Genomic DNA, 26725 nt, shown 5'->3' with positions numbered 1-26725 from the left:
TCGATATCATTTATAATGACAAAATTTTATGCATATATAGCATTTACCTTGCCTTATAAATTTTGCTTTATTCAATAGAATTCTAGATATTTTAGAAATTGAATTTAAATTGTAGTAAATTTTTCTTGCATGCGTGTGCTCTATTTTATTATCTCAAATCTTTTTTCATTAAAAAATTTTTATATACTTGTGGCTTAACTTTGCAAATAAAAATTAAAAATATGTATATATGTTTAATAGGCGTATTTGAAAAAATTTTTTTATTCTATGTGTTTGAATAATCTTTTGCTTGTTACAATTTTTCCATTTTAATGAAATTAAGAAAAATTTAAAAAGTTACCTTCAAATAAATAAAATGTAAATCTTTTGGACTCCAATTTTGTTTTGAATTAAAGTTCACATTTCTATCGTGATGTAGCTTTCTGTAGGTAATTTACGAACATTGTCTTCGGAAATTCTTGATGGAAAATGAAAATTTTTCTACGCTGTTTCCGTATTGCCCTCGACCACGTAATAGATCTTCGGCTCACGACAAGCCATTCTTACGGTACTATGGTTCGTTCGTGATACGAATAAGATCGACGAACTCGTTCGCTGGAAGAAACCTTTGACAAGTCTCTTGTGGCTGAACTATTCTTCCTTCAGCAAGATGATCAACGAGATCGCCAAACTCGATAAGATATTGGGAATAGTCGACCGTGCTCACATTTCGATAAATCAACCGAGTGGTTTTGGACTCAATTACACTATAGCCGTACATTTTTACGATTATCAGATTGGACATGCACATTAGTCGGTTCGAACAAGTATCACAACGAGAATGTTTGGGCATTCCGAGGTGTTACGGCTCAACCTCATATTTCTACGTCGCGTGGTTGTGTATCAGATCTCTCTCAAGATTTATGTAATGTAGGTAAACTTTTTGAATAGATTTTAAAAGTTTCTCTTCAGCAAAATTGAAATCGAGTTCTAACATTACAAAAATGTTTTAAGAGTATGTGACAAGTTTCTCAATCTTAAAACCTTATTTCTCGTTTTATTTTAAGCGAACGTATACCGCAGTCCCAAATGAAGCAAGACGTTCATAATTCGACGATTTGATCCGTTTGCCAATTTTATTATTTCTCTCGTAAAAAATTGCGTCGTCACATAGTGAGCAAATCTTTCGTAAGTCGGCGCGAGGAAGAAAACTCAGCATCCAATGGGCGCCTCAACATGGTGATAAAATTTGAAATACGAAGGCGAATAAGATTAGGTCTGTTATTGGCATTTCCCGTGAGTTATCCCCTTACCTTCTCTACCTCGCTGAGAGTGGCTTCGGCCTTGCGTCGAAACCTCGGAGAATTATTCCACTCGCGCCCTAATAGCCACAGATAAACGACTTGCTTTTTCCGTCACGTTTCTTAATCACTCACACGACGGCCAATTTTATCCTCATTGTCAGTCACATCGGCGAGTCGAGACCTCCCCGAACAAACTTGCGTTCCCTATTGAATTTCTTTCGAACTTAGCTTTCAAGGTTGTCGCGTCTGGAAGTAAATTTTGTGTTATTAGCCCTACGACGCAAATGTTAGGGGAAGATATATCGCGATATTGAAAATGGAAGCCGATTATTAATTTTAATGAGTAAACTGCTTCTTCTAAATGGGGGACGTTGCGTTACAAGAGACTGTCATCAAACCTAAAACATGTTATTTTTATAATGCATTTAGATAGAAAGCTTATTAAAATATTGAATATTTATTTTAAAGTTATTTTTATATTACATTCTGCATATATCCGAATCTTTAATGTTACTGTTCTATTCAGATGTATTTGATCCAAAACGTGTTTTAATTTCTTACTAATATTTGATTTAAAAATTTTTCTCTCTGGCATTAACGTTTTTGTTTGTTGATGAATAAAATATCTCTTTTTCTTTTTTAAGAAAACTTGTCATTTTCTTACAGTTTTTTCATTGTACTGACATTGACCCAAATAGTAGAAAATTTGAACTCAACAGGGTTAATGTAATTATAAGCAAACGCAAAACGCTCACGCGATTCTCATTGTTACGTATATAACCGCGGATGCATTTTGGTGAACGGCTGGTTGTGTACCTTTGCGTGCGCTAACCAGGGCGATTCCAGTCTATTTCTCGACCAATCGGCTTACGTAAGAATCAAGTAATCCCCCAAAGTATCGAAGCTTCCACGTGATCGTGGGTCCAAATTTACTTCGAATTATTATGGTAGTATGCAGATCTTCCTAGTTGCAATTTAACGCTGGCGTAAACGCCGAACGTTTTAAGCTCCCGTTCCAACTTTACCCGAAATTCTCTCTGTCTTATGCATGCACTATAATAAGTGTAATACCATGTCTAAACTTATGAGCGATTACATTCCTGAGAAGGTCGAATAACTGAGCGTGAAACTGTTAGTCGAATTCTTCGCTCTTATGTAAGTCTTATGCAAGAGGATCATTCAAATATACAGTCGGAAATAGCAGCGTAACACTGCGAGTAACACAAATCTCTCACGTGACAGGACGTTTTATTTAGGTTCTTATCGAAACACATCGGCTACGCCGATATCTCGAGCTTAATGAAGAAAAAACATACGGGAAAAATACGCCGTTGACCTCGAAATCAAAGTTATCACGCTCTTGTAGTCCCTCGGTGTATAAGAATTCGATAGCGCTCCGAATTCCACGCACATCCCACCCTAAACCATCGTTATGTTATCCAGATGATCTCGATGGCAACAATGAGTCCGCGTGCGGACTAAAAATACCTGAACGACGTTTCCGCTCTTACTTTCGATTTCTGGATATCGCAAAGTGCCATCGAGGTAATGATCGTTTATTTGCCGTCTTGATCGCTATGCATATCGATTTATCAATTTGGCCGTTCGAGAGTTCGCCTCAAACGCATTCCAGTAAATTGCCTCATCTTTCATTTTAACACACGACAGACTTCTCCCTTCACTCACTCTCATCGTCGCAGGGATAATGCGTGTTCCTCGAAGAAACGGGAGGTTTGCTTTCTACACGTGACTATGTTTTTCTTTCTTTCGCGCCAATCGAAGACAAAGATTACGCGTCCGCGTGCTACGAAGATGAAAATAGGGAAGATTAGTATACGTTTGATTAGCTTCGAAAAGTTATTCGAGTTGGGTTATCTTAGTAATGAAATTCTCGGTGTTATCAAACGATCCATTGGATTCGAAATAGAGCGAGAAAACATTGAATTTGTCCATAAATCGTAGGGGAATATTTATCTCGAGTCTTCGAACTCTCGTTTCTGATCATATTTGGACGTGTAATTAAAAGTTTGTATTCGCATTATATACATACATGCACATACATATATGTAAACATAGTTATATATTTATGTAAAGTAAGAAAGTGGGCGGTAGTCCATTTTGTTTTATGACACGATTCTTATCTATCATCAGTTTTTTAGCCATAGAGTTCTATTAACCATCCAATAGGTAAAAGTTCATCGAGTTTATAAAACGAATGTAATTTACAATTCACTAAAGAGGAAAAAAGAAATGAGTTTGTAAGGTAGAGAGGTAGAGAGGTCACGGAATACAATTTATGTCATAAAGACACTTTTAATTATAAAAAATCTCAAATCAATAATCCTTCATAAATTACACACTAATAAGTGTCATAAAACAAGATTTTATGAACATTTTATGAAATATGTTTTAATTAAAAAAAAAAATGATTTTTTTTTTTAATGATTTTGGTTTAAAAAATAACTTTTTCTAATAATTTGTTTGTCTTATATTCGTTATAAGATCGTAAATCTCAAAAAGCAGTCTTACGCTCATAATGCAAACGGCTCACAATCATCTTACGAGCTCTCTCACTCATCTCTCTCACCACATGATATAACTTTATACCATGCCGAATTCATATACATATTACAGTGCACATTTAATACATTATTACAATTCCGTTACATTATTTAAGTCACATTCAAGGTTTTCAAAAAAGATTAAAGTTTAAAAATTAATATCTAACTTTTCAAAATTAGGTCTAAAGAGTATACACCTTTAAAATTTATTGCTACTTGCTGAACTAAAATCCAGTTTTTGTAAAAACGCAAAAATGATTAGTACAATATGTCTAAACATTATAGACTGCAATAAAGTAATTTTAACGATTGCTCTTAGAATTCAACGCGAATTATAAGAAATATATATAATAATATCTCACGACCCTTGTCCTTTCTTTATATATGTATATATGTATACAATACGGAACATATACATAAATTTGACATTAATGTAAACTTAATTCTAGTAATAATATTTACACATACATATTAAGAAGTACGTAATTTTATTAAGATATATCGATCACGTAAAGTCGTTCTTCCTAACGTCACCCTCTCCTCGTTGTTTGGAAACACAACAAATTATTAATAGGTACGGACTTGATTATTTTAACGTACATGTGTCGGTATCTTATTAATGAGAGAAAGATCGTTCGTGAATTTATCAGTAATACTGAATCGGACTCTATTTGCATATAGCGCATTTACTGATATTTATTTGATAAAGATCACGTGCGTATATATTTAAAACAGCGTACTTTGAGATTTCTGCGCGTGCATAATAAAATAAAAAAATCCGTTATTAATCCAAAAGAGCTAGCCATCTATCACTTTTTTGCAACAATTTTTTATGATTAAGTTACACATTTTCTACATAGTAAATGTGCGTAACATTTATCCGTACATGATACCAACAAAAATACTCAAGCCCAAAATACTAATGCGCTCACATTAAATTGACGTGAAAAGCAATAAGAGATGTTACACTGACATATTTTTGTTTTGATTAAATTGAACATGGAAAGCAAACAGTAAAAGATATTTAATAAAAATGTCACACTGATTCATTTTCGTTTTGCATCATCATGTTAAACTTACGAATCAATTGGTGTCGACCTGCGAAAAACTATTTCAATACGATTCTCCGGGTGAATTTACGATCGCAGCGGGATCGCTTATCTTTACTTCGACGGTTAGATGCCTTGTCGTGGCGATAATCGAAATAAAAATGTCGACCTTCGTACTGTCGAGCGTGTGGGCGAATCTCGTTTGTCGGCAACGCACGTGGTAATAAAAATCGGTTTCCTACCTGCAAAAAAAGAAAAAAAGCACACATCCCTTCGCACTTCCATGCCGTAGAACATTTTTCGCCATTGCGTAGAACTGTGATGAAACGATGTTTCGAATTAACGCATCGATGATTCATTTGTGTTTTTCATCCTATGTCGAAACGCGTATTTTCAGTCGCAATATCTCACAAATTGTGAAGAGTTAGTTACCGCGAATTTTTCCAGCAATTACGAAACGTTTTTCTTTGAAGAAATTAAAAGGTAGAAGAATTCCTCTAAAGTTGTCAAAATTTAAAAGTATCATATAAAATATATTATGTACATTAGAATTTCTAAACTGTAAACATTAGCAGAGCGAATAATTTTAACATTCTGTATTAATTTCATTTCCAATCTAATTTAAAATAAAGTTTGCCTGTTAATTAGAACGTGATGACCTATGATAATTTAAGTTTTTCACTGTCGAATTTTTTCTCGTAATTTAAATATTGCAATAGTTTTGAACAAGAGAAAAAAGAACATCGAATTTTTCTTGAATGTTTAGTTTCCTCAAAATTAATTAATCGCTAAAATACATAATTACGTAAATTAGCATACGTTCGATGTTTATCGAGAACTAACGGCTTTTACAATGTTTATGTTTGAATTATTTGTGCGTTCTCCGAGTTGAAAATACACAAATATTTTCTCAGTACATAACTCTTTTAGCTTTTCCACTGCTACGCTGAAATTTATGTTAGATTTCGAAATATTATTTCGTCCTATAATTCATTCGCTTTTTCAGACAACCGTCACATCCTTCATCCTTTATTATCCGTCCAATGACGTGCGAGCAAATGGCAAAGCTCTTTTTTTAACGTCTCATGCCAAATTCAGTTTCGATATAAAAAATTCACGACAACGAGAGCGTTCTTAACATTGTGTATTCACCCCTGCGATCATTCACGATTATTTTTATCCCAGTTATCTCGCGTAAAGCCTTTCTTAAGGTCTCTTTAAAAACCTTTCTCAAGAATATACGCAAAATTGTAGAATCATCTAAACTTCGAAGATCAAGATTTAGGTTAGTACATATTCACTTATAGTTTATAACAAAATTAGCGCTTTTATAAAATTCTTTGCTTCATATTTAATAAACAATAAAAAAAATTGCGTCAACTTTGTTGTAAACGCGTTCTGAATACAATCTTAATTTCTTCTCTTTTGCTTTTCAAATATAGACGTAATAGTATACGTAAAATTGCAAATATACTATATTATAATACTAACCACAAAAGAGAAAGATATTTTCTCCTCTTAATATTTCTTGGCTTTTATTATGTTCGGTTAGCATTGTAATTAATTATGAGTTAAGACCATAATAATCACTCATTGTTATAGCATTAGTTACAATGAAGTCCATTAATCTCACTCATGTTCTCAACCCCTTTATGATGAATTATATAATATATTGTGCATTTAGAATCTTCAATGTTTCTTGATAACCTTTTCGAATCTTTCCACAACTATAATTTCTCAAATATTTTTAAAAAATATTAAAGTAAATGTCCAAGTAGCTGAATATGTCTTTATATTCGGACACTTGCACAGAAACTTATTATTAAACTTAAAATGCATATTTTATAACATTAAAATTTAATTGTAATTTTTAAATACTTTAAGGTATTCATAAGATACATTATTTTAAATATTATAAAAATTAACATTATGAAAAAATTAATTTGTTATACAAATTTGTTATATTATTTTAAATATTATAAAAATTAACATTATGAAAAAATTAATTTGTTATACAAATTTGTTTATAAAAATTACAATTAAATAAATCAAAGTTTATATTTTGATGATGCGCTTAAAATGTTTTAAGAAACATTTTATATTTATCAAGATAATACAATAAGATAATATATTTTTGTATTTATTGTATGTATTTATTTTAAATAATACATTAAGAGAACAAGTATTTTAGATTGCTCGGTTATTAATTGATTCATTAAGATGCTTCATAAATTTTTATTATTTGTAAAATAATTAAACAATTTTTCTCTTATTTTTATATGTTCATAAATATAACTTTTTATATTTCATATTTCAATTAATTATATAATATGATTATTTTATACTGTAAATCTCCTTACAAAAATTTAACAACCTTAGCTCTGCGCTGTTACATTTCAAGTTACGAGGACATTTATTTTATATCACTCTTTTTCTTATAGAAGACAATAGTTGCAGCTTATGTAGCCTAAATGCGAGAAAATTTTAGACCCGCCTTGGCAATAGGCGGTAAACTACTTTTTGTGTTATTACCCGTGAAAATCGCATTCTCTAAATTTTATTTGCTACTTTCCTTAATGAAACGTCTCTTCTATAATTGGGCATAGACTACGCAAAAATTTCTTCACTGGATTTTAACCTTTAGAAACTGATAGAATCATTCATAAATTTTTATATTTTTACGTACGTGGTAAAGTAATATTGTAGGAGAAAGAGCTAAAACCAATTTAGAATCCAGAGACGAACACTTTTGACTTTTCTAGGTGCGGAGTAGTTCATCCATGCAGGAGGGGAAAGGGTGGTTTTAAATTGTCTCTTTTATTAGACATGTTGTATTAGACATGCAACATGAGCACTCTAATCAACACTGTTTTTGTCAAATCATTTATTAGAAATTAAAATATTTTTAACAACAAGTTTGAAATTTGGAGATGAAAATGTCAAACTTTAATATGAAATAATCTATATCGGTCACAGAGGATCTTAGTGCCAATTAATTTTGACAATCTGCAGCTTAAACAAACTGCACGTATATTCGTAGAACTTGAAACGCAGTTATTGCATGATGTCAGAATAAGTAACATTATTAAATTGGCAATTAATTTAATTATTTTGATGCTCAGAATCATCTATACACTGAAAAAACAAATTGTTTAAAAACTCAAATATATAGTCTGATATGATCAACTAAACATTGAATTGATTCAACAATTATTTAATTGCACAAAGAAAAGTATAGTTTATTTATATCAGCCAATAACATTTTTAACTAAGAATTAATTAAACCAACTCAATATTTAGTTACACGTATAGGACTAAATATTTTAGTGTTTTTCAACAAATATTTTCCTCAATGCAGAATCTAAATCTCCCTTCCCAAAAAAATTTATTGTAAACAATTTTATTGCTAAAAATAACCTCAGCCAGAACTCTCTCTACATTTCGCGTCCAATTTGACTACCGAAGCATGTGATGTTACTTACTCGCAATAACCAATATGTGTTAAATGAACGCCGTTTTCAAGCAACGTAATATCAATAATAAGTTTGAAATTCGTATCGAAAATGTCAAATACATAATCACATAAATACGCAATTTTATAAATGCTTCTGAGCATCGAAACTAATAAATTGCTCGTTTAATTTAAACTCAATTTAATAATATTACTTATTCCGGCATCATGCAATAACTATATTTCAAGTCCGACGAAAATGCGGCGTGCAATTTCTATAAGCCGGAGATTGTAAAAATTATTATTCAACAATATGATCAATGTGGGCTATCCCATATTTACGTTTAAAATATATTTTTTTAAATACTCTGAATTCTGGATGTGGAAAGCTCCATACCCTTCATAAAGAAGTCTTCATATATGCTAGAGTCAATTCTTCGATTTTCCCAATCTCCAAAGGTTGATTGTCTCTCGAAGACTGCAATGTTCCACAGCAATACGATGTAATAAAAGTTTATTTTCTTGGCGCACAGTAATGAAATTGCGAAAGGTGAAGTAGTGCTAAATGAAGGCAAATGGTCCCCTCAATGACTTTGCGTTACTCTTTGTATTTACTTTTCGATACACATTGCGGGAATCATAAATCGAAACAAATTTGTTTACATCTCTGAAAACGGTTAATTCCTTATTCCATTAATTTCAAGAAATCATCTGCAATATAACCGATACTAACGACTCGCGTATATCTTGTTGTTGCAATTTCAAATGGAAGAGGTGCTCCTAAGATAATTCTTAATTATTAGACACGTTAATTTCATCTCGTAAATTTCAATTTGTAATATAAAATCTTATATTCGTGAGCTTACTGCTCCCTTACTCTGCTTTCCGGCTAAAGACAACAGACGTCATTATTACCTTTACAGTTGCAGTAGTGGTAGCCTTTTTCATTTGTTGGGCGCCGTTTCACGCTCAGAGATTGCTGGCTGTATACGCTCAGAGCAGTTCCGAGCCGCAAGATACCATGGTCTTAGTCTACACCACACTCACGTACGTGTCGGGAGTATTCTACTATTTATCCACCACGGTGAATCCGCTTCTCTACAATATCATGTCTAACAAGTTCAGAGAAGCTTTCAAGGTGAGTCGTATCGGAGAATCGGATTTAATCGCTTCATTTTTCTCTGGCCATTTTTACATGGTTTATAATCGATTGCTCATATACTTGCCAAAAATAGAATAATGGATTTTACATAGCATTCAGTTAAAAAATATTTTTTTCATATCTATGCTTTTAAAAATGTATTCAAGCCCGGCAACTTATCTCGCCCGTGGAAAGTTTTGACTGACGAAGGGAAAAAGAGTACACAGTGATGACCTTTCTTTTATTGTTTATTTATTTTGTGCTCTTTGATGCTGTTTCCCTTTTTACAATTGCGAATTGCGACGCTCTGTGCCGGTTCCTATATGCTGACAAATTCATTTATTGCTTCGTTCGAATTCTGTTTTATATCCTTATGAATATGTACGTAGTACAGCCATATTGTTCAGACGCTTTTGCATCGTGCTTGCAGTCCAAGCAGTCAGAATCCGCGCAAAGCAATTTTAAAAATTCACAGTTGATTTTTAATCCAATACTTGGATTCTTTGAGTATGCATTTCCACATTAATTGTAAGCTGAATTTAGGTGTGAAGTGCTTCACGATTCCACACTATAGTTGCCGGGATATATTAGGGTAAAGTGGCCTATTATGAGGTATCTTTCTTTAAAAGCTTACAATTCATTTAATTCATATAATTAATTTCTATTTTTATATTTAAATTATAGTACAATAAGGCCCGGTTTTTCATTATCTGGTTAACTTGTAGTTAAACTTAACCTGGTGTTTCAACCAATGAGCTTTACTTATGGCATCATCATGAGTGAAGCTCATTGGATAAGACATCAGGTTAAGTTTAACCACAAGTTAACCGGATAATGAAAAATCGGGCCTAAATATATTTAAGTTTTATCGCCAAAAATTAACAATCGATAATAGTTAGATACTTTATTGAAATTTTTTATTAAAATTGTTTCATTTTGGTAATTCAAAAAAAGAGTTTCTAATATAAGACACACGAGATTTTTTTTTATATGAGATGGGATTTATATGAGATTTATATGAGATTTTTTTTTATATGAGATCTTATCAATTTGAGTCTTACTGGGTCCAAATTAGATTTCAGTCTCAAAACGTAATTAATCAATCAAATAGCTCTTTCGTTACTCAAAAACTTTTGTACGTAACATTTTTTTTTTTCAAAACCTATTTCCTTCAAAAAATTTTAAAGCCTCAGTGCTAATACTGAAAGTTGTAACTTTCAAGTCTTCTAATGCAAATAGTTTCTCGAAAAACTTTATTCTATCGTATTGAAAAGTTCTCGAAGTTAAAATATGCGATAACAAATGAAGATTTTTGAATATCTCATATTATAAGCGCCACGCAATTTCACGATCACTAAATCTAATCTTTATAATTAAGTAAATCATCACATCTCGTATTTTTCTATTAATACGATTTTATTCTATCACTGCATACAGAATTTATTACTAAATATTTATTTATTGTATAAGTAAACAAGATTTAAAGACTCACTTAAAAAAAACTTGACAACATCCAATTAAAAAAAAAATTTTTTTTCCAACGACTGCACGCACTAATAATGAATTTTCTGCTAAATAGATTTTGCCTCAAGAGTAATAAGTGTATGATGGAGTACCAACCACATGCGCTTGTTATAATGTAGCTGAAATCTCGCTACCACATATTAAAAACCTATCGTAATAGGCGACTTTACTTTATACATAATAAACAACATCTTTTAGCCTTAACTCTGTTAACTACGAAAATTTCGTTTCCTCAAACATTATCGATAAAGCGTTAGTTACGATCAAAATAAAATTGCAAGAATCAAAAGCTTTTCATTATTTTATCTTTACTTTCAGTCGATGTTGCCTAAATATTGTATCAGGAAGTTCTCATCTCACAAGGGCAACCGTCGACAACCGACTTACAGTAGCCTGTCGCGGTATCACAGATCGATGAGACATCGATTTGATGACGCCCAGCACTCACCCTCGATATCCGTTAGCGATGAACATCAACGATTATCGCATATCGCATTGGCAAACGCAAATTCCTGTGAGCTGAATGGATTGGCGAAATTTCAGAACGAGAGAGAGGGGCGACCTACGACCAGAGAAACCGTAGATTGTCGAGATACCAGAAGAATATCTAGAGATTCTGACTGCAGCCAACTTACCACGATGACATCGTTAAGCAAACAAGGTTTAAACAACGAAGGCAACAACAACGCAAATGAATGTCTACTGAGAATTCACAGGTCACCGAAGGCTGTCACTTTAGGTAGCGTCTGTTTGCGCCCATATCACCGCGACGTTAATTAATCTAGAGGGAATGTCCCCAAATCAATATTATAATAGAAACGTGTTAAAGTTCCCGTAAAAAGACGTATATTTTCTTCAAAGCAATAAGCGCTTATTGTTTCGAAGCACTTATTGCTTTGTAGTTAAAGGGACTACGTTCACGAATATGAAACTGTAAAAAGTGTTACAAAAAGTTATAAGTTACAAAAAAATATATGTTATAATTTTTATACATAAAGTGTTTCCTGTAATTCAATTATTTAAAGCTCAACATTTTTTAAAAATAAGAAAACATATTTTTATTAATGTGATAAAAAAATCTGTAAATGTAAATTTTTTATGTTTAAAGCCATCTCAACATATCCAATATGATTGAATCTTTTTTTACAAACTGCAATGTTATGTTAATAAAAATATATTGTCTCATAAAAAAAAAATTGATAATAAACTAAAATAATAAACGTAAAAAACAATATTATTATAAGATTACTATTATAAGATTTGCTTACTTCGAAATCAACAACTTTTCCTCTCAGTATTTTTTCGTATAATTAAAAAATAGCAGAAATATTCTAAATAATCGAATCACAGAAACATTTGTCGGTGACTAGTAGAGTGATTTCTGTAATTTCGAAGCAACTTTATTTCAAAAGAAAAACCGATTATATATTTATAAAATGTATATTTAGCATTCCTAGCATTAATTCTCTTATTTATAGAATCGAGGAACTCGTATAAAAGAAAAGATATTTCTAATACATTGGTATTTCTAGCAGGAATCTTCACGGAGAGACTGGGCCTCGGTACGAAAGGATTCTTCACACAACATCGGAAGATTTCATCGAACAATATGACGAAAATGACGAAGCCAAAACCGGAAAACGTAATTGCGATGCCACCACCTCTTGAGAGTCATCCGAGCATCGAGAGCGCCAATACGATTAGCAACTCTAGCCTTCAGGACCTCGACGAGACCGAATTCACGGGATCGGAATTGGCGCGTTACATGGGCGAGTTAAACTTCGAACTTGTCACCTGACAACCGTTCAGCGCGGAAGAACGTCGCCTCTCGAATTAAGACGCCGAGCATAAATCAAGACTCTTTGATTGCGCGAAAACCACAGATGTGTGCAAACTTCTAATCCAAAAGCTTTTTCAAAAGTTAAAATCGAGTCAAATTAATCTTGATGCAACATGACTTGGTTGCACCGTCGAAGTGAATTGGCGTAGAACATATATCAAAGGTGACGATCAAAGTTTCGTAAAAAATTGCCGCAAGAAAAGAAGAGAACTGATCTGATTATTTCGATCGTACGAAAAAAAGTAAAATAGATGGGAATGAATAAAGTAATAATGTAAATAAATGTAAATAAATGGTGTTAAAATCATCCGCTTATGGTTTGTGAATTGAGAGAATCACGCTTACGCGTGTTGCTTCGTGTCAAGGTAAAAAGTTAATTATAAGTCGGAAATTACAACACATGTATGTAAGGCACGTGTGGCTGTTTGATATCTAAATTATGTATGCAAACATTATGTTTCCCTGTCCATAGAATGGCTGTTAACAACGCTAGTCTTCTCCGAGGAAAGAACTTACAAATGCAGTTTTAGCGTTCTTATGAATGTATGATGAACATGATAATGATAATTATTATACTATTCTTGCTGATAAGATAACAATATGTGTAATTAAGGGAGGCGTTCTATTAAGATCGGTATAAAGAGGCGCGGTCGCGATTCACGCTTGTCTTTTTTTTTTCTTTTTTCTTATCTCTGAATCTCTGAATGAATGAAGCGAGAGAGACCGAACCTCTTTTATATTAATGTACAACAAGCTTCTTGTTTTTTGTCCTGGATATTTACATATTTTGTGATAAAAGCAGATTGCACGATAGTTGTAACGTTAATCGCGATCAAAGACTTGTATAGAACGTAAGTTATCTGCGTAACTTATTTATTTTTGTTATCTCGATGCAATGTTGGGAAAATGCCAGCTTGCGAATTATTTCGACCGTCATTAATAAAAAGTGTATGACTGCAAAACTGTAATTTTTGGAAGAGCAATATATGCAATTTTTGTTTTCAGAAACCTGCTTGTTTATCACAATTCCAATAAAAAATACTAAACAATGTTTAGTACAAAATTGTGGATTAGAATTGCGCAGTATTGTATGTAGATATACAAGTAGTAAAATTGTGTGTGTATGTACGTGCGTGCGTGCGTGCGTGCGTGCGTGCGTGCGTGCGTGCGTGCGTGCGTGCGTGCGTGCGTGCGTGCGTGCGTGCGTGCGTGCGTGCGTGCGTGCGCGTGCGTGCGTGCGTGCGTGCGTGCGTGGTGCGTGCGTGCGTGCGTGCGTGCGTGCGTGCGTGCGTGCGTGCGTGCGTGCGTGCGTGCGTGCGTGCGTGCGTGCGTGCGTGCGTGCGTGCGTGCGTGCGTGCGTGCGTGCGTGCGTGCGTGCGTGCGTGCGTGCGTGCGTGCGTGCGTGCGCGTGCGTGCGTGCGTGCGTGCGTGCGTGCGAGCGAGCGAGCGAGCGTGCGTGCGTGCGTGCATGCGAGCGAGCGTGCGCGCGTGCGTGCGTGTGTGAAAATATATAAAAGCATAGTCATGATACTTATTGATATAATCGATATAAGTACTTATCATATGTACATGTACAATTTCCAATAATTTCAGCATTTATTTTTATACGTATATCGTCATGTTAATAGTTAACAGTTTTTTAGCTTTATTTTACAAACACTTGAATAATGAACCCATTCGCGTCAATGACAGATGTACCAATGCATATAATTTGCTAAATAAAAATGTAACAATCGCTTGTTTTAAAACAACATTTTTGCAATGGCAAATGCGCACACGTTATCCACCTTCAACATTTTAAAAACTTTATATTAAAAAATCTTTATTCTTTGTACATTATTTGTAAATTATTTGTAGATGCTTTAATCCTTAAAAATAATATAAAAAATGATACAAAGATAAAATTAACAATCGTCACCGTTTAGCACATAATCGATCAAATTATAACTTTGCTATATAGACAAGAAATCCGCCGTTATTTTTAACTTGAAAAAAAAAATTTGTCAAAGTGGAAGAACAACTTTAGAAAGCGGTCTCCTCGAGTTTCACCTCGGAAGTGGGCTTTTGTTACTAGTAGTAGACAGATAGAGTTACTAAAATGAAACAGACAATGAGTTGAAGCTTTCGTGTCGCACAGAGGCAAAGAGAGATCATCTTCGCTATATGCCGCGAGAAGAACGATAGCGATATAATGCGCGACAATTCAGGAAATGCACGGATTGTTGACTCTAAATAGCTTCCGCTCGTTTACAGCACGGTTACAGTATCTTGCAATAGTAGCATTATAAAACCCCTCACTTGGCTTGTACACAACGTAGATTGCATCACATTTATTAATCAGATCTCCGCCAACTAGCACGGAGACATTCTATGCCTGTATTCAATTTATACAAGTGCCATCCAGTTCTTCTCCTCCATTCGCTAACCATCGACATTTTTACCTTGTCTTATATCCTCGATGGACTCAACGTTAACAATCCCCAGAATGTCAAAAAAATTTGTTGAACCCGTATAAATTACTTTTTCTTAGCAATAAAACAGGCAATAGTTCTGACCTAATCGATACCCATCAATCTCCAGAATCGGCATTTGTCATCAGTAAATTTTACAATTTTATAAACGAAAATGATCATGTTTACCATTTTTATAATATGAAAAACACTAAAATAAGAAAATATTAGATGTTTTTTCTTTAATTTTCTACCATTTATTAGATTTTTGTACCAATTTTGTAATACATACGATATTCATATAACACAATTACTTCATGAAACAAAATTAAGTACCAAACCAAATTGTATAATTAAAAATCAAATTAATAGAGGGAATTAATGAAATTAGTTATTAAAAAATTAGATTTAATATAGTATTTATGTACTCTTTTAATTCTTTGGAATGGAATTTCGTCTACAAAAGTGGAATCCCACTCTAAAAGGGTAAAAATCCAGCTACTCTTTATCAATATTGGCAGAATTTTCATTCTTTAGAGAGGAATTCCACTCTAAAGAATTTAGAGCAATTTAGCTGATATATTTTTTTTTATTAGGAAAAAAGTAAGGCCTAGCAGAGCCATCTAGCCGGTCCAAACATCAGAAATGTACATCAGGAGGGGAGTGTAGAGGGTTCCCACTCCATAACACTATTTTATCAAAAATGTGTAAATGTGGATGTATGTGATGTAAATGTGTGTGAATGTCCGCAGTTCATGAGCTCGAGTCCGTGGGTTCGCTAAACCCAAACGACTGTGCGGATCAGTCGTCTCTGCGGGAAATTTAGCTGATATGATTTTTCGAGACGCCATACGCCATCTCTACAACGTGAACATATACTACGATGCCAATGTGTATACATAGTCGGTCAATATCTCGGAAAGCACATACGAATCGCGTCTATTGGCACACCTGGCGAAGAGGTGAATGCCGAGCGCGCGTACACAAACTTTAAATTTTTCCTATCCTAACGGCTTAGGCACGATTTATCGAGTCGCAATTTATGCGAGCGCAATCAGGACGAGACACAAATACTGTGAAAGAAATGTAGGGGCGAATAAACAGTAGATACTCGTACAAGTAAATTGACTCACCGTTCGCTGATCGCTCCGTCTAGCTCCGTCTCGTAGTCTCAGCCGCCGCTTTCGGAGATCCAAGATCCTCCTCCTCTTGATTCATACTTGGCACAAACGCGCGACACTTGGTTCGTTTTCGGCACCCCCTTCGGTACTCACGCCCGTCGAAAACTCGAGATACGGGATACGGAGCAACGGAGAAGACGCGATTGAACGCGCGACGCGACTTCGTGCCATCCCGATCGATCATTGTCGTCTGAGCGACACAAAAGATTCAAGATTCTCCTCACGACGATTCGTTTTGATTCATACTTGGCACGAACGCGCGAGCAGAACTCGTTTTCGGAACTTTCGAAACCCTCCTGGTGCTCGCGTATCGGAAACTCGGAATAAGAGACAACGGAGAAGCTGCGAAACACGATTGAACGCGATCCACGACTTCGCACCATGCATTCGACACGACGGATGTCGCTACGAAGGCCGACACTTCACTTTCGGCAGTCCACGACACTCTCGTAACACTCGCTCGTATCAAACACTCGTACGGGCTGACGAGGATACGAGTTGGAATGCGCTGCGACGCACCGCGACCTTCCGCCGTGCTCCCTAACCGACCGACTGCTGGCACTGCGTACTGCCTGGCGGCGTGACGTATGAATCACGTGACTAGCGCCTGCGCGCCGCTACCGCCGCTGCTACGCAGTCGGTCGGTACGTCGGTTAGAGGGGACGTGAGGAAGTCGCGGCGCGTCGCGACGCATTTCAACTCGCATTCTCGTCGTCCCGTACGAGTTTTTGACGCGAACGAGTGTTTCGTGGAGTGTCGAAAGTGAAGTAAAATTGTCGTAATAAAAATAAAGCAATATATAATAAAGCTCAACGTAAGATAAAATTAATATATATTGTATTTTTTATACATATAATAATTAATATCAAGCTGCATGTTATTGCCATTTTAATTTGCATAGTCCATAATTTTGCGAATTACACACAAATATATAAATAAATTAAATCTCTCTGTTCGTTAATTTTGTCTTATGTAAAGCTAGTGAAAAAAGAATTACGAATATATTCGAATTATTTAAAGACCCATTTTTTAAACCAACTGGAAAGAATTGCAAATTCTTTGAAAGCAATTATATTAAATATCTCAATGCATTTTGATCAATATTGTATATTGAATACTATATGTTTCATATGTACATATTAAAATAGCAGTTGGGACATATTTACAGCTTTAATGACAACATATTTGAGGCATAGTTGAGGAGTAACTTTTAAAATATCAGACACGAATGATCATAATTTGATCATTAGTAAACGTATAATATTTGTAGTAAATAATTATGATATAGATCATAAGTGTAATTCACATTCCAATATTTAGTTGGAGCACGAGATCTTATCATAAAGTACATACGTGTTACATTTCGAATAAAACTTATTTTAATATTTTTAATATAAAGATTGTCGAAGTTCGAAGTAAAATTGCGTAATTATATACGTTTTTAGATAAGTAAGAGAGAATTAGAAATAAAAAACGCACACTTTTATTGAATGAAAAAGATTTTATTTCCTTTCTATATCTGTTACGTAATAATATTAGTTTATATTGGATATTGTGCTAAAGCAACATCGCTTATAATAATATTATTTGTTATGTAATAACATTAACTGTTAGGTTGCAGAGAAAGTGATTAAAGCTGTTTAATGGTAATGCATTTGCATGCTATTCTTTCACAAAACGTTTCGAGAGAAAATAGATACCTAATATCAACGTAACAAATCAAAGGAAGAGTATAAAATTATAAATCGTTTCATTTACAGTTGTGTCTTGGGTCGTTTCTCAAGGTAGGCCTTTATGTTGGGCAAAGCGCGAACTTTCTCCCGTAGCTTCTTCAATTCAGGATGATCCTTGTTCGGGTCCCCAGCCAAAACAAAGCTCAGATAGTCACAATATCCAGCCCACAGGAAATCTGCCCACGAGAGCTAAAACAACAATGTATTTTTGTCTCAGAGATAAAAGAAACAGAGACAAATATCAATAGCTTAACACGCAATCGGAAATAATTACATACCTTGCCACCGACAAAGTAACCACCGTTCTTCTTGACTTGAGCCTCGAATTTGTCGAGATAGAAGGGCAATTTTTCGAAAGCGGTCTCCTTGAGTTTTGCTTTGAAAGCAGGATCTTGTTCCCAATAATAAGTAGATAAAGCTGCAAAAATAAACTTGCCTTTTTTGCATCGCTCAAAGATAGATGAACTTCCGTCACGAAACGTCGCAAAAAGAGCGATAATGATACGACACGCGATAATCGTTAAGGAAATATAAAAACTTGTCGACTATAAATAACTAGTAATTGATGCAAAGCACATACAACAGAACACTAAATCCCTCGGTTTGCATGTGTACGATAAGTATACGTCGTATATTAGCCTACTCCACGCAGAAGAATCGAGAAGTTATAATCATGTTGTTTCAATGATTATGTAATTGACGACCTGTCATCCTCTTCTCTTTATTCACTATCGGTACTCTTACCCTGTCTTATATCGTCCATTGAATCAATAGTGGCATCAATCTCCATGGCCTCAAGTTCGTCGGAGCCATATAAATTACCTTTCTTGGCGATGTAGCGACCGATGGCTCTGGATTGATGATATATTTTACCGTCGATCTCTAAGATCGGCATTTGTCCCATAGGCATGTCTGAAATTTGTTAAATGCCATTAGGTTATTGCGAAATAATATTTATTCGTGTTCACAATAGAAACACTAATTACTAAATAATCGTAAAACAATAAAACTTAATAAAGATAACAAATAATAAAGTAATAATAAAGTAACAAGAAGATAAAGCAAAAATAACAAAGTAATATGTTTTATAATATGAGTTAAATTAATTTTAGATGAAAGAGCAATCAAAATTATATTACTTGGTCATTTCAAAATAATAATGCGATTACATACTTGGTTTAAGCTTCGGCCAATCATCGAACTCGACTCTGACATCCTCGAATTTAATGCCACAATGATGTAACATGTACCTAAGTGACTCTCCAAGGCCGGTAACATTGAAATACGTTAGCTTATATGTCGGCATGTTCTGAAAGTTGTATAGATATAAAAATGAATGTGTAAAATAACACTTGGCTCATTTGTAGAAATTTCTAAACAAATATTAATAATAATAAACACAAATATATATATATATATATATATATATATATATATATATATATATATATGTATGTATTATATATAAAATAATAATACAAATATAAAGTGTTATTTAAAACAATCGCAGTAAATATTAACTTTAATAATTGTTTTCAAGTTTTCTTCAAACAACTTAATTTACCATTAATTACAAAAATTAAAAATTTAAACAAATTTAATATTTGATATTAGATTATGTAATTTACTTATGTTTGTAACCCTGTGACGTCCACTTATTTATTTATTTAAAATTAAATAAATTTTAAAAGTGTTTATTTACAGAAGCGTATTTTACTTATTTATTCCACAACAAATTAAGAAATGGAAAAGACAGAATTTTTTATTACCTTGCAGTCTATGATCTAATCTCTCGTAAAATTCGAGGCTCTCGCAAGTGCTGCGTAGTTGTTCGTGAATCGTGAACGACTGAGCGTTTCATTGGAATGATACTGCGTATCTAGTTGCTTAGGGACATACGTCCTTTTGTCAGGAAAAATTATAAAGGAGTACTGGTTTAACACACGTACAGTACACATACAAAATTACATCTGACAGAACGCATACATGGAAATTGTATGTAACATCAAAGAAAAAAAAAACCGTATTTTTTTCATTTTCTCAAGAAATCGAAATGCAAATCACAGAAATTATATATCAAGGTTTATCATTATAATAACAAACAGATTTTTTTTTGTTCTTAATATTTTACTGCGTATTCCTTTTATGTCGAATACAGGAATGTAATAGGAATTTTTTAATTATTTTTAAACAACTTTTTATTTGACAGCTGTAAAAGATCAAAAATCAAATATTGCATTATTGCATTGCAAATTATTATTAGCTAATGTTATATCATACATTGATAAAATATCAGGAAAATTTTGTGCGATAATATCAGGGGCGGATTAAGACTCATGCCACCCCCAGACATCTCTATTAAAACTTTGCTGCCCTTATTCAAGCCTCAAGTGTAACTTAAATTAATCAAATTTTATATTCTGCAAATTCTGCTTTTTTTATATTATTTTATGTAAAAGATTTTAGTTGATTGCGTCAGCCACTACAAGATAAGTTTAAAAAAAAACTGTTTTACAAAATGCCATCTTTCTAAATTTGTCGCCCCTGGACAATAGCCTAAAAATTAGGCTTGGGAGCTAATTCGGCCCTGGATAATATTATACATATCATATGCAATGTTATCCAGAGTTGACAAATTATATATTATCGTTAAAATTAAATTATGTTTAAAAATCGATTATAATATAGTAATGATATGTATACGCTTTTAAGATCAATTTTAGATAAATTTTCTAAAATATTTAAAAACGTGATGAATAATTAAATAATTATGCAATATTTTGACGGTAATAATGCTTTAAATGTAATTCTGTAATGCAATTTGATGACTCTTTTTATAACGTTTTTTTTTGTAAAATACTTGTATTTGCAAATTAATAATTTTGTTAGAAGAGACGACGTTCTGTACGTGATATTATTTGCAACATCTTTTGCATATTATTACGTAAACTGTTTCATGATATTTCTGCGCGCTATTAATAACAGTAATTCATTTTTTTTCCAATGACTTGCAAGTTTCACATGCATAAAAAGTCGAAAGAAAAAAGAATATGATGATTAATAAGAAAAGTTATTAATCTTTAAAAATATCAATTATTAATAGCAAAATAGTTGCAAAACTTTAGCATTAAGAAAATTATAAAATTAAAAAATTAATTATAAATTATACAAATATAATTTTAGTATTAATAAAAAAAAAAGAATAAGTAAAAGAGAGAATTCATTAGCTTAATTCTTTTCAAATTTAAATTATCAAGCATTAATATGCATTTTAATATCAGTTAATTGTTATTTTTGTGTTAAATCTTTAATTAAAGACGTTATTATTAAATTTTTTGCTTATTGTTAGTAAAATCAGTGCATTCGAGTGAGCGTCACACTACTGCTTAACTCATAAAAAATTTTCACGTTTCTCAATTAATCACAACAATAAATAGTCATAGATCCCCCTCAATTGCAACTAACTTGTGCGACCTTGCATCACAGTTATAGCCTGCGATAATATAACAACCTAGCAATCTAAATAGCCATAGCTCCACATGACTGAAGCATCTTCAAAGCTATCTGTGTATAAAAGCTGATAGTGCGTTATCTGCAATCGTGCGTTTGGCAATCTAATTAATTACTCAGCACTTATTTTGTTTACAGCATACGCCTCTTCTGTATCAATAGCACTTTAGAAGCTCGTTCCAGAAATCGATCGAAATCGCTTTTGGCTAAATTCTTTTTATTACGTCCAATGCTACTTTTAAATGTTTCAATATGAAATTGTTTCAGAGAATCCAGCGCGCCCGTGTAATCAAAACTAATTTTTTTTTTTTAATTTAATTATTTTAAATACCAAAGTAATTTGATACAATATTAGGTCATTTATGAAATAAGATTGTAATAAGCACTTTGCAGTATTGAATAAAAATAAAATTCTTAATGATATTAATCATCTATCAACAGTTTGGAACCGTGTTATCAATAATAACACAGAGACTACTGAATAACAATTTAAAGTATCATATTATCTTTATTTTATCAGAAATATCAAAAATAAAATTATTTCGTAAATAATCTGATAAAACAAAAAATTGACGCAATAAATACAGGAACGTTAATAAAAAATTATAAGAAATAAAACGAATAGTGACAGAAAGAGAAGACAGAATTTGCAATATTACAAAAGAAATCATCAAAATAATAAATAATACGTAAGCATTTTATTAAAATACAAAATTACATAATAAACAATAATTTGTTTTTAACATATAATTAAAAATCTTCTCAGAGTATTTTTATCATTATCATACAATATTGTACAAGCTTTCAATTAATGTATAAATATACATTTATATTTTTAGTATAATCTTAGTTTCATTGTACGCGCCTGTCGTACATACATTGAAAGAAAAAATTATCTGACTCAAATAAAAATGTTACTAGTACTATTCAAATAACTACCTTATATCAATTAAAGTAGTAACATTTGTTTTAAATAAGTAACGGTACTTGTGTGATGTCAATAAATCATTTGCATAGTACTAATAACATCTTTATTTGTATCAAATAATCTTTTTTTATCAGCGTAGATAAAAAAAGAAAATGCAATATTTTATTCACGTCTAACATCAACGAACAATAAAAAAATCTCTGTCAAAAAATCAATCATTACTCTCCAAGATTATCTGCATTCTTACATATAAGTTTCGTATAAAGCTGGTGGACGCTTCTCGATCCAACTTTTGATGGCTGGTATCGCTTCAACTTTCTTTTGAAGTTCTTTCAGGTTCTCAAACTTTTCGACGACATTTCCTTTCACATGAAAGTTCATATAATCCAAAAGGCCGATGAAAGTAAGATCAGCCCACGTCAGAGCACCACCGACGAAGTAACCATCATTCTTCTTCACCTGAGTGTCCAGGCGCTCTAAATAAAACAGCACCGTCTCGTCGGCAATTTCGACTTTCTCTTTTTTAGCCCGTTCGGTGTTCTGGTATATCTCTAAAAATCCACGACATTTATTACAAGTGAGAAAAGAAAGATAAATAAAAAATAACGAACAATTCTAATTAAGTCTCCTAAAATGGAATTTACCAATGTTTACGAATAAATCCGTTTGCATTGTTAAGATCTGAACACACTGAAATCGAATCAAATTTGCTTTCAAAGGAAATTTCTGCCTTTAGTAAACAAAAGAATTTGGATAAAAATTGAGCAAACGAAATAATGTCTACTAACTCTCGACTAATTCTTGTATAGTATCGACGGCCGCATCAATTTCCAGAGACTGCAAATCGTCTTTGCCGGCAAGACCACATTTCTTCGCCACATAGCGACCAATAGCTGAGGATTGATGCATTCTCTTTCCGTCTACTTCGAGCACAGGTACTTTGCCAAACGGCATTGCTGAAAAATAATATTAACTCATGTGAATGCAGTATGCTATTAAAATGAAATAAATTTAATAGAAGAAACATCTAATTTACTATTATGTGATAAAGTTATATCTATAGCAATTGTGTCCGTACATATATATTAAAAATCTTTTGACAGTTAATAATTACAGTTGAAGTAATTGAAGTTAAGAACAAGTATATTTTTAAATCTGAGTTTGGCAAGTTAATAAGATTTTCAAGAACAATATCGAGTCAGATTACACGATCGCAATAGGTAAACGCTTTATAATATTATTAACATTAATCAGATGTACGTACTTTGTTTAAGTTTTGGCCAATCATTTCTATCGATACGTTCATCCACAAACTCGATATCAGCATAGGCGAACAAAAGGCGAATTGGCTCAGCTAATGCTGTTAGGTGAAAGTAAGTCAGCTTGTAAGAAGGCATGTTACTGAAAAAAGAAAAACGATTTTTTTCATTATCAAATATCTCTTTATCATATATTGTAATTTTTCTGTATAATAATAATTCTAGCAACATAAAAGAATTTTAACGGATAATAATCTTGAACATTATTTAGTCTCAGTGAAAAAATTTTACTTGAGATGAAATGAGTTTCAATTAAAAATTTAATGTTAACTATTTTTAATTCTTTACATATACTCTAAATTTGTGTAAATCAAAATTTAAACCTGATTGTATTTTTACCCATCTTGAAATAAATAACAAAGTAAAAATTTACATTACTCTTGGATTTATTGCAAATGTTAAACGTTGGACAAAAATTTAAATACAAAACCACTATACTATTTGATTAAATTTTATCAAAAAACGTTGCGTTGTTATTTAATAAAAATTCTTCTTTTACAAAACTAAATGTAGTTACATCACATAGTAACAAATAAAAATTCATATTTTCTTATCTTTTTATTTTGGATTTTCTAAACACTAAACTATATATATATGTTTCTTATTCAACACAATTGTGTTTTATAAAATGTACGGTTTTGATTTAGATATTTTAGATGAAAAACATTATTGACAACGAGGCGTTTTCTCTCTTTCAATTCATATTCGCTAACATGTATAATATTTTTGATTTAATATAATACCAATGTCATAATTACTCCAAATCGATCTCATCGCTATTGTAGTTTTATTGTAACAAATATTAATTAGTTCACTTAGCATTTTCACAAAACATTATCCCTTATGCCGGCCGGCATTACACGTGGTAACTACAATGGTTAGAGAAATTATTTGATATATTATCATAGTATATGCAATCTTTACATTTTTATCTAGTCAAGTTTAAATTTGAAGAAATAAGAATGAGAAGCTCTACTTACAACTAATTTGAAAAAATTCTGTGCAGAAGAAAAACACTATTTATTGTCCCAGGATTAATGTAACGACGATGAAACAGGCACAGTACTGTGGAACATACTTGAACAGGCTGCTAAACTCTTCTATTCAGTTCTTTCCCTACCAGTTCAACATTACCACTTTGTCGTTACGACGGCGACAGTACGCCCGACGCCGTGACTTTCAATCTCTAGGGAAAATTTACTAGAGAAATATATGCTCTGTTCTTTTTATCTGAGCTGGCTACACTAGTTCACAATTCATCTTTTTTCCTTTACATTGGAAGAAGAAAGATAAACTCTAAATTAATGTAGCTAGTGCAGCTACATAAAAAGAACAGCTCTATTAGCAAGTAAAATTGTCCGAAAAATACATCAATCTAAAAAATATATTCTTTATATGTTTCTTTTTTAAAAACCTTTTTTTTTAAAGGATTCGAATTGTCTATTCAAATTTAAATAAAGAATTATTATATAAAGGAAATTTAAAAAATTATATTATTTATTAATTAATATCTATTAAAAGTATGAATAAAATTCAACGAACTACATAATTATTTTTTAAAATATTAATTATTTTGATCATTGTTATAATTTTTGTTATACTTATATGTTACAGATTTACAGGATCTGAGAGGAGGAGGAGGCCTAAGCTCGAGAAGCATCGAACCTCAGCAGAGCAACCTTGGGATAAATATTTTTTATTTATATAAAATTAATAGTTTTTTTTGTCTCAAAAAATTAAAAAATACTTAAAGAAAAAAAAATCATTCACAATTGTATAGAAATTGAATTTTGTCAAGCTATTTTTTGGATATGATTAAATTACTGAATATCTAATTAAAAGTAAAATTCTAAAAGTTTGATGTACCGGTCAGAATTAACTTTAGAAATATTGATTATTTTGAGCACAGTTTTAATTTATAAATCTTATGTTTGTGTGTTACAGTATCATCACGTAACTTTATGAATAACTCCGCTTGTTGCGCATCGGGTCGGTGAATCAGAAATAATTTTTTTCATTATCTTTGAATGCTTTTCAAATGTCCTGCGCAGAATCAAAGCATAATATTATCGCGCGATCGTATCCGTATTTTTGTGAGAGGAATTAAAGGAAAATTACACTATTAGCTCCTCAATACACATAGTCAAAATACGCGATCTCGGCGACGATAGCTTCTCACAAAGTTAGCGCAACGAGAGAACCAATTGGCATTGCGGAGAAGCGACTACAATAACTTGGATACATTCTTTACATTATACCTTTTTTTTAGAAAGAACTACGCGTAGAAAGAACGTGCGCGCACGTTAGCCGAAGACCAGGATTCATAGTCGATTCTTATATTTAAAACCATTCTAAGTATCATCTTAAATATCATCTTAAATATTATATATATGATACTTAAGATGGTCTTGAATATAAGAATCGACTATGAATAATATGAGCTTTATAGTAAAAAGGCCGGCATGGCCGCTCTCAGATTTCTCTCTGATAGAAGAAACAAAACGCATTGCCAGTAATTTTCACTTTTGCCAGCTGTATTACTTTTACTAGTAATATCCAAACTCATTTTCAAACAGACTAAATGTCTCATATATTTCTTAAACAGTTTTCATTTGTCGTCCGTGACGTGATGTCCTTTTGCGTTATTGAACTTTAAATATGTCAAAATTTTGAATTATCTATTTATATCAAACTAACTGAACAGAAAAACAAATATTTTAAATGCAAAAGACATAGTTTAAATAGATTTATTAAA

General features: G+C 32.4%; 3 protein-coding genes and 1 long non-coding RNA gene across 9 annotated transcripts in view; 2 read left to right on the top strand and 2 right to left on the bottom strand.

The window, feature by feature from the left end:
* The window catches only part of LOC105200002 (neuromedin-U receptor 2-like), a 28304-nt gene extending 14299 nt beyond the window's left edge, over positions 1-14005 (top strand). For 4 of the 6 annotated variants that reach the window (XM_026132589.2, XM_026132588.2, XM_039448875.1 and 1 more), the window contains 3 exons: positions 9268-9482; positions 11328-11748; positions 12542-14005. In XM_026132589.2, the coding sequence (XP_025988374.1) occupies positions 9268-9482; positions 11328-11748; positions 12542-12807 (902 nt within the window). In that variant the 3' untranslated portion in view covers positions 12808-14005. 6 annotated transcript variants of the gene reach the window in all.
* Positions 14006-17961: 3956 nt separating this feature from the next.
* Positions 17962-20063, bottom strand: LOC105197561 (glutathione S-transferase-like). Its single transcript, NM_001304612.1, is given in 5 exon segments — positions 17962-18402; positions 18492-18631; positions 18958-19125; positions 19387-19522; positions 19983-20063. Coding segments are annotated over 4 exon segments (609 nt in total). The 5' UTR covers positions 19520-19522; positions 19983-20063; the 3' UTR covers positions 17962-18234.
* A 2470-nt stretch (positions 20064-22533) lies between these two features.
* LOC105200001 (glutathione S-transferase) lies at positions 22534-25100 on the bottom strand. The gene is made up of 4 exons (XM_011167348.3): positions 24951-25100; positions 23916-24052; positions 23440-23607; positions 22534-23202 (listed from the first exon to the last, which is right to left on the bottom strand). The coding sequence occupies exons 2-4, from the start codon at positions 24046-24048 to the stop codon at positions 22895-22897; spliced, it is 609 nt and encodes a 202-aa protein (XP_011165650.1). The 5' UTR covers positions 24049-24052; positions 24951-25100; the 3' UTR covers positions 22534-22894.
* LOC113003397 lies at positions 23202-26705 on the top strand. The gene is made up of 3 exons (XR_003268447.2): positions 23202-23586; positions 23926-24024; positions 25585-26705. It is a non-coding gene; the product is annotated as an uncharacterized LOC113003397 (long non-coding RNA).
* Positions 26706-26725: the final 20 nt, after the last annotated feature.

Source organism: Solenopsis invicta, chromosome 5 (assembly GCF_016802725.1).
Source record: "Solenopsis invicta isolate M01_SB chromosome 5, UNIL_Sinv_3.0, whole genome shotgun sequence".
Classification (NCBI taxonomy): domain Eukaryota; kingdom Metazoa; phylum Arthropoda; class Insecta; order Hymenoptera; family Formicidae; genus Solenopsis; species Solenopsis invicta.
Note: the sequence above shows the minus strand (reverse complement) of the source record. Positions and strands in the feature narration are given on the sequence as shown.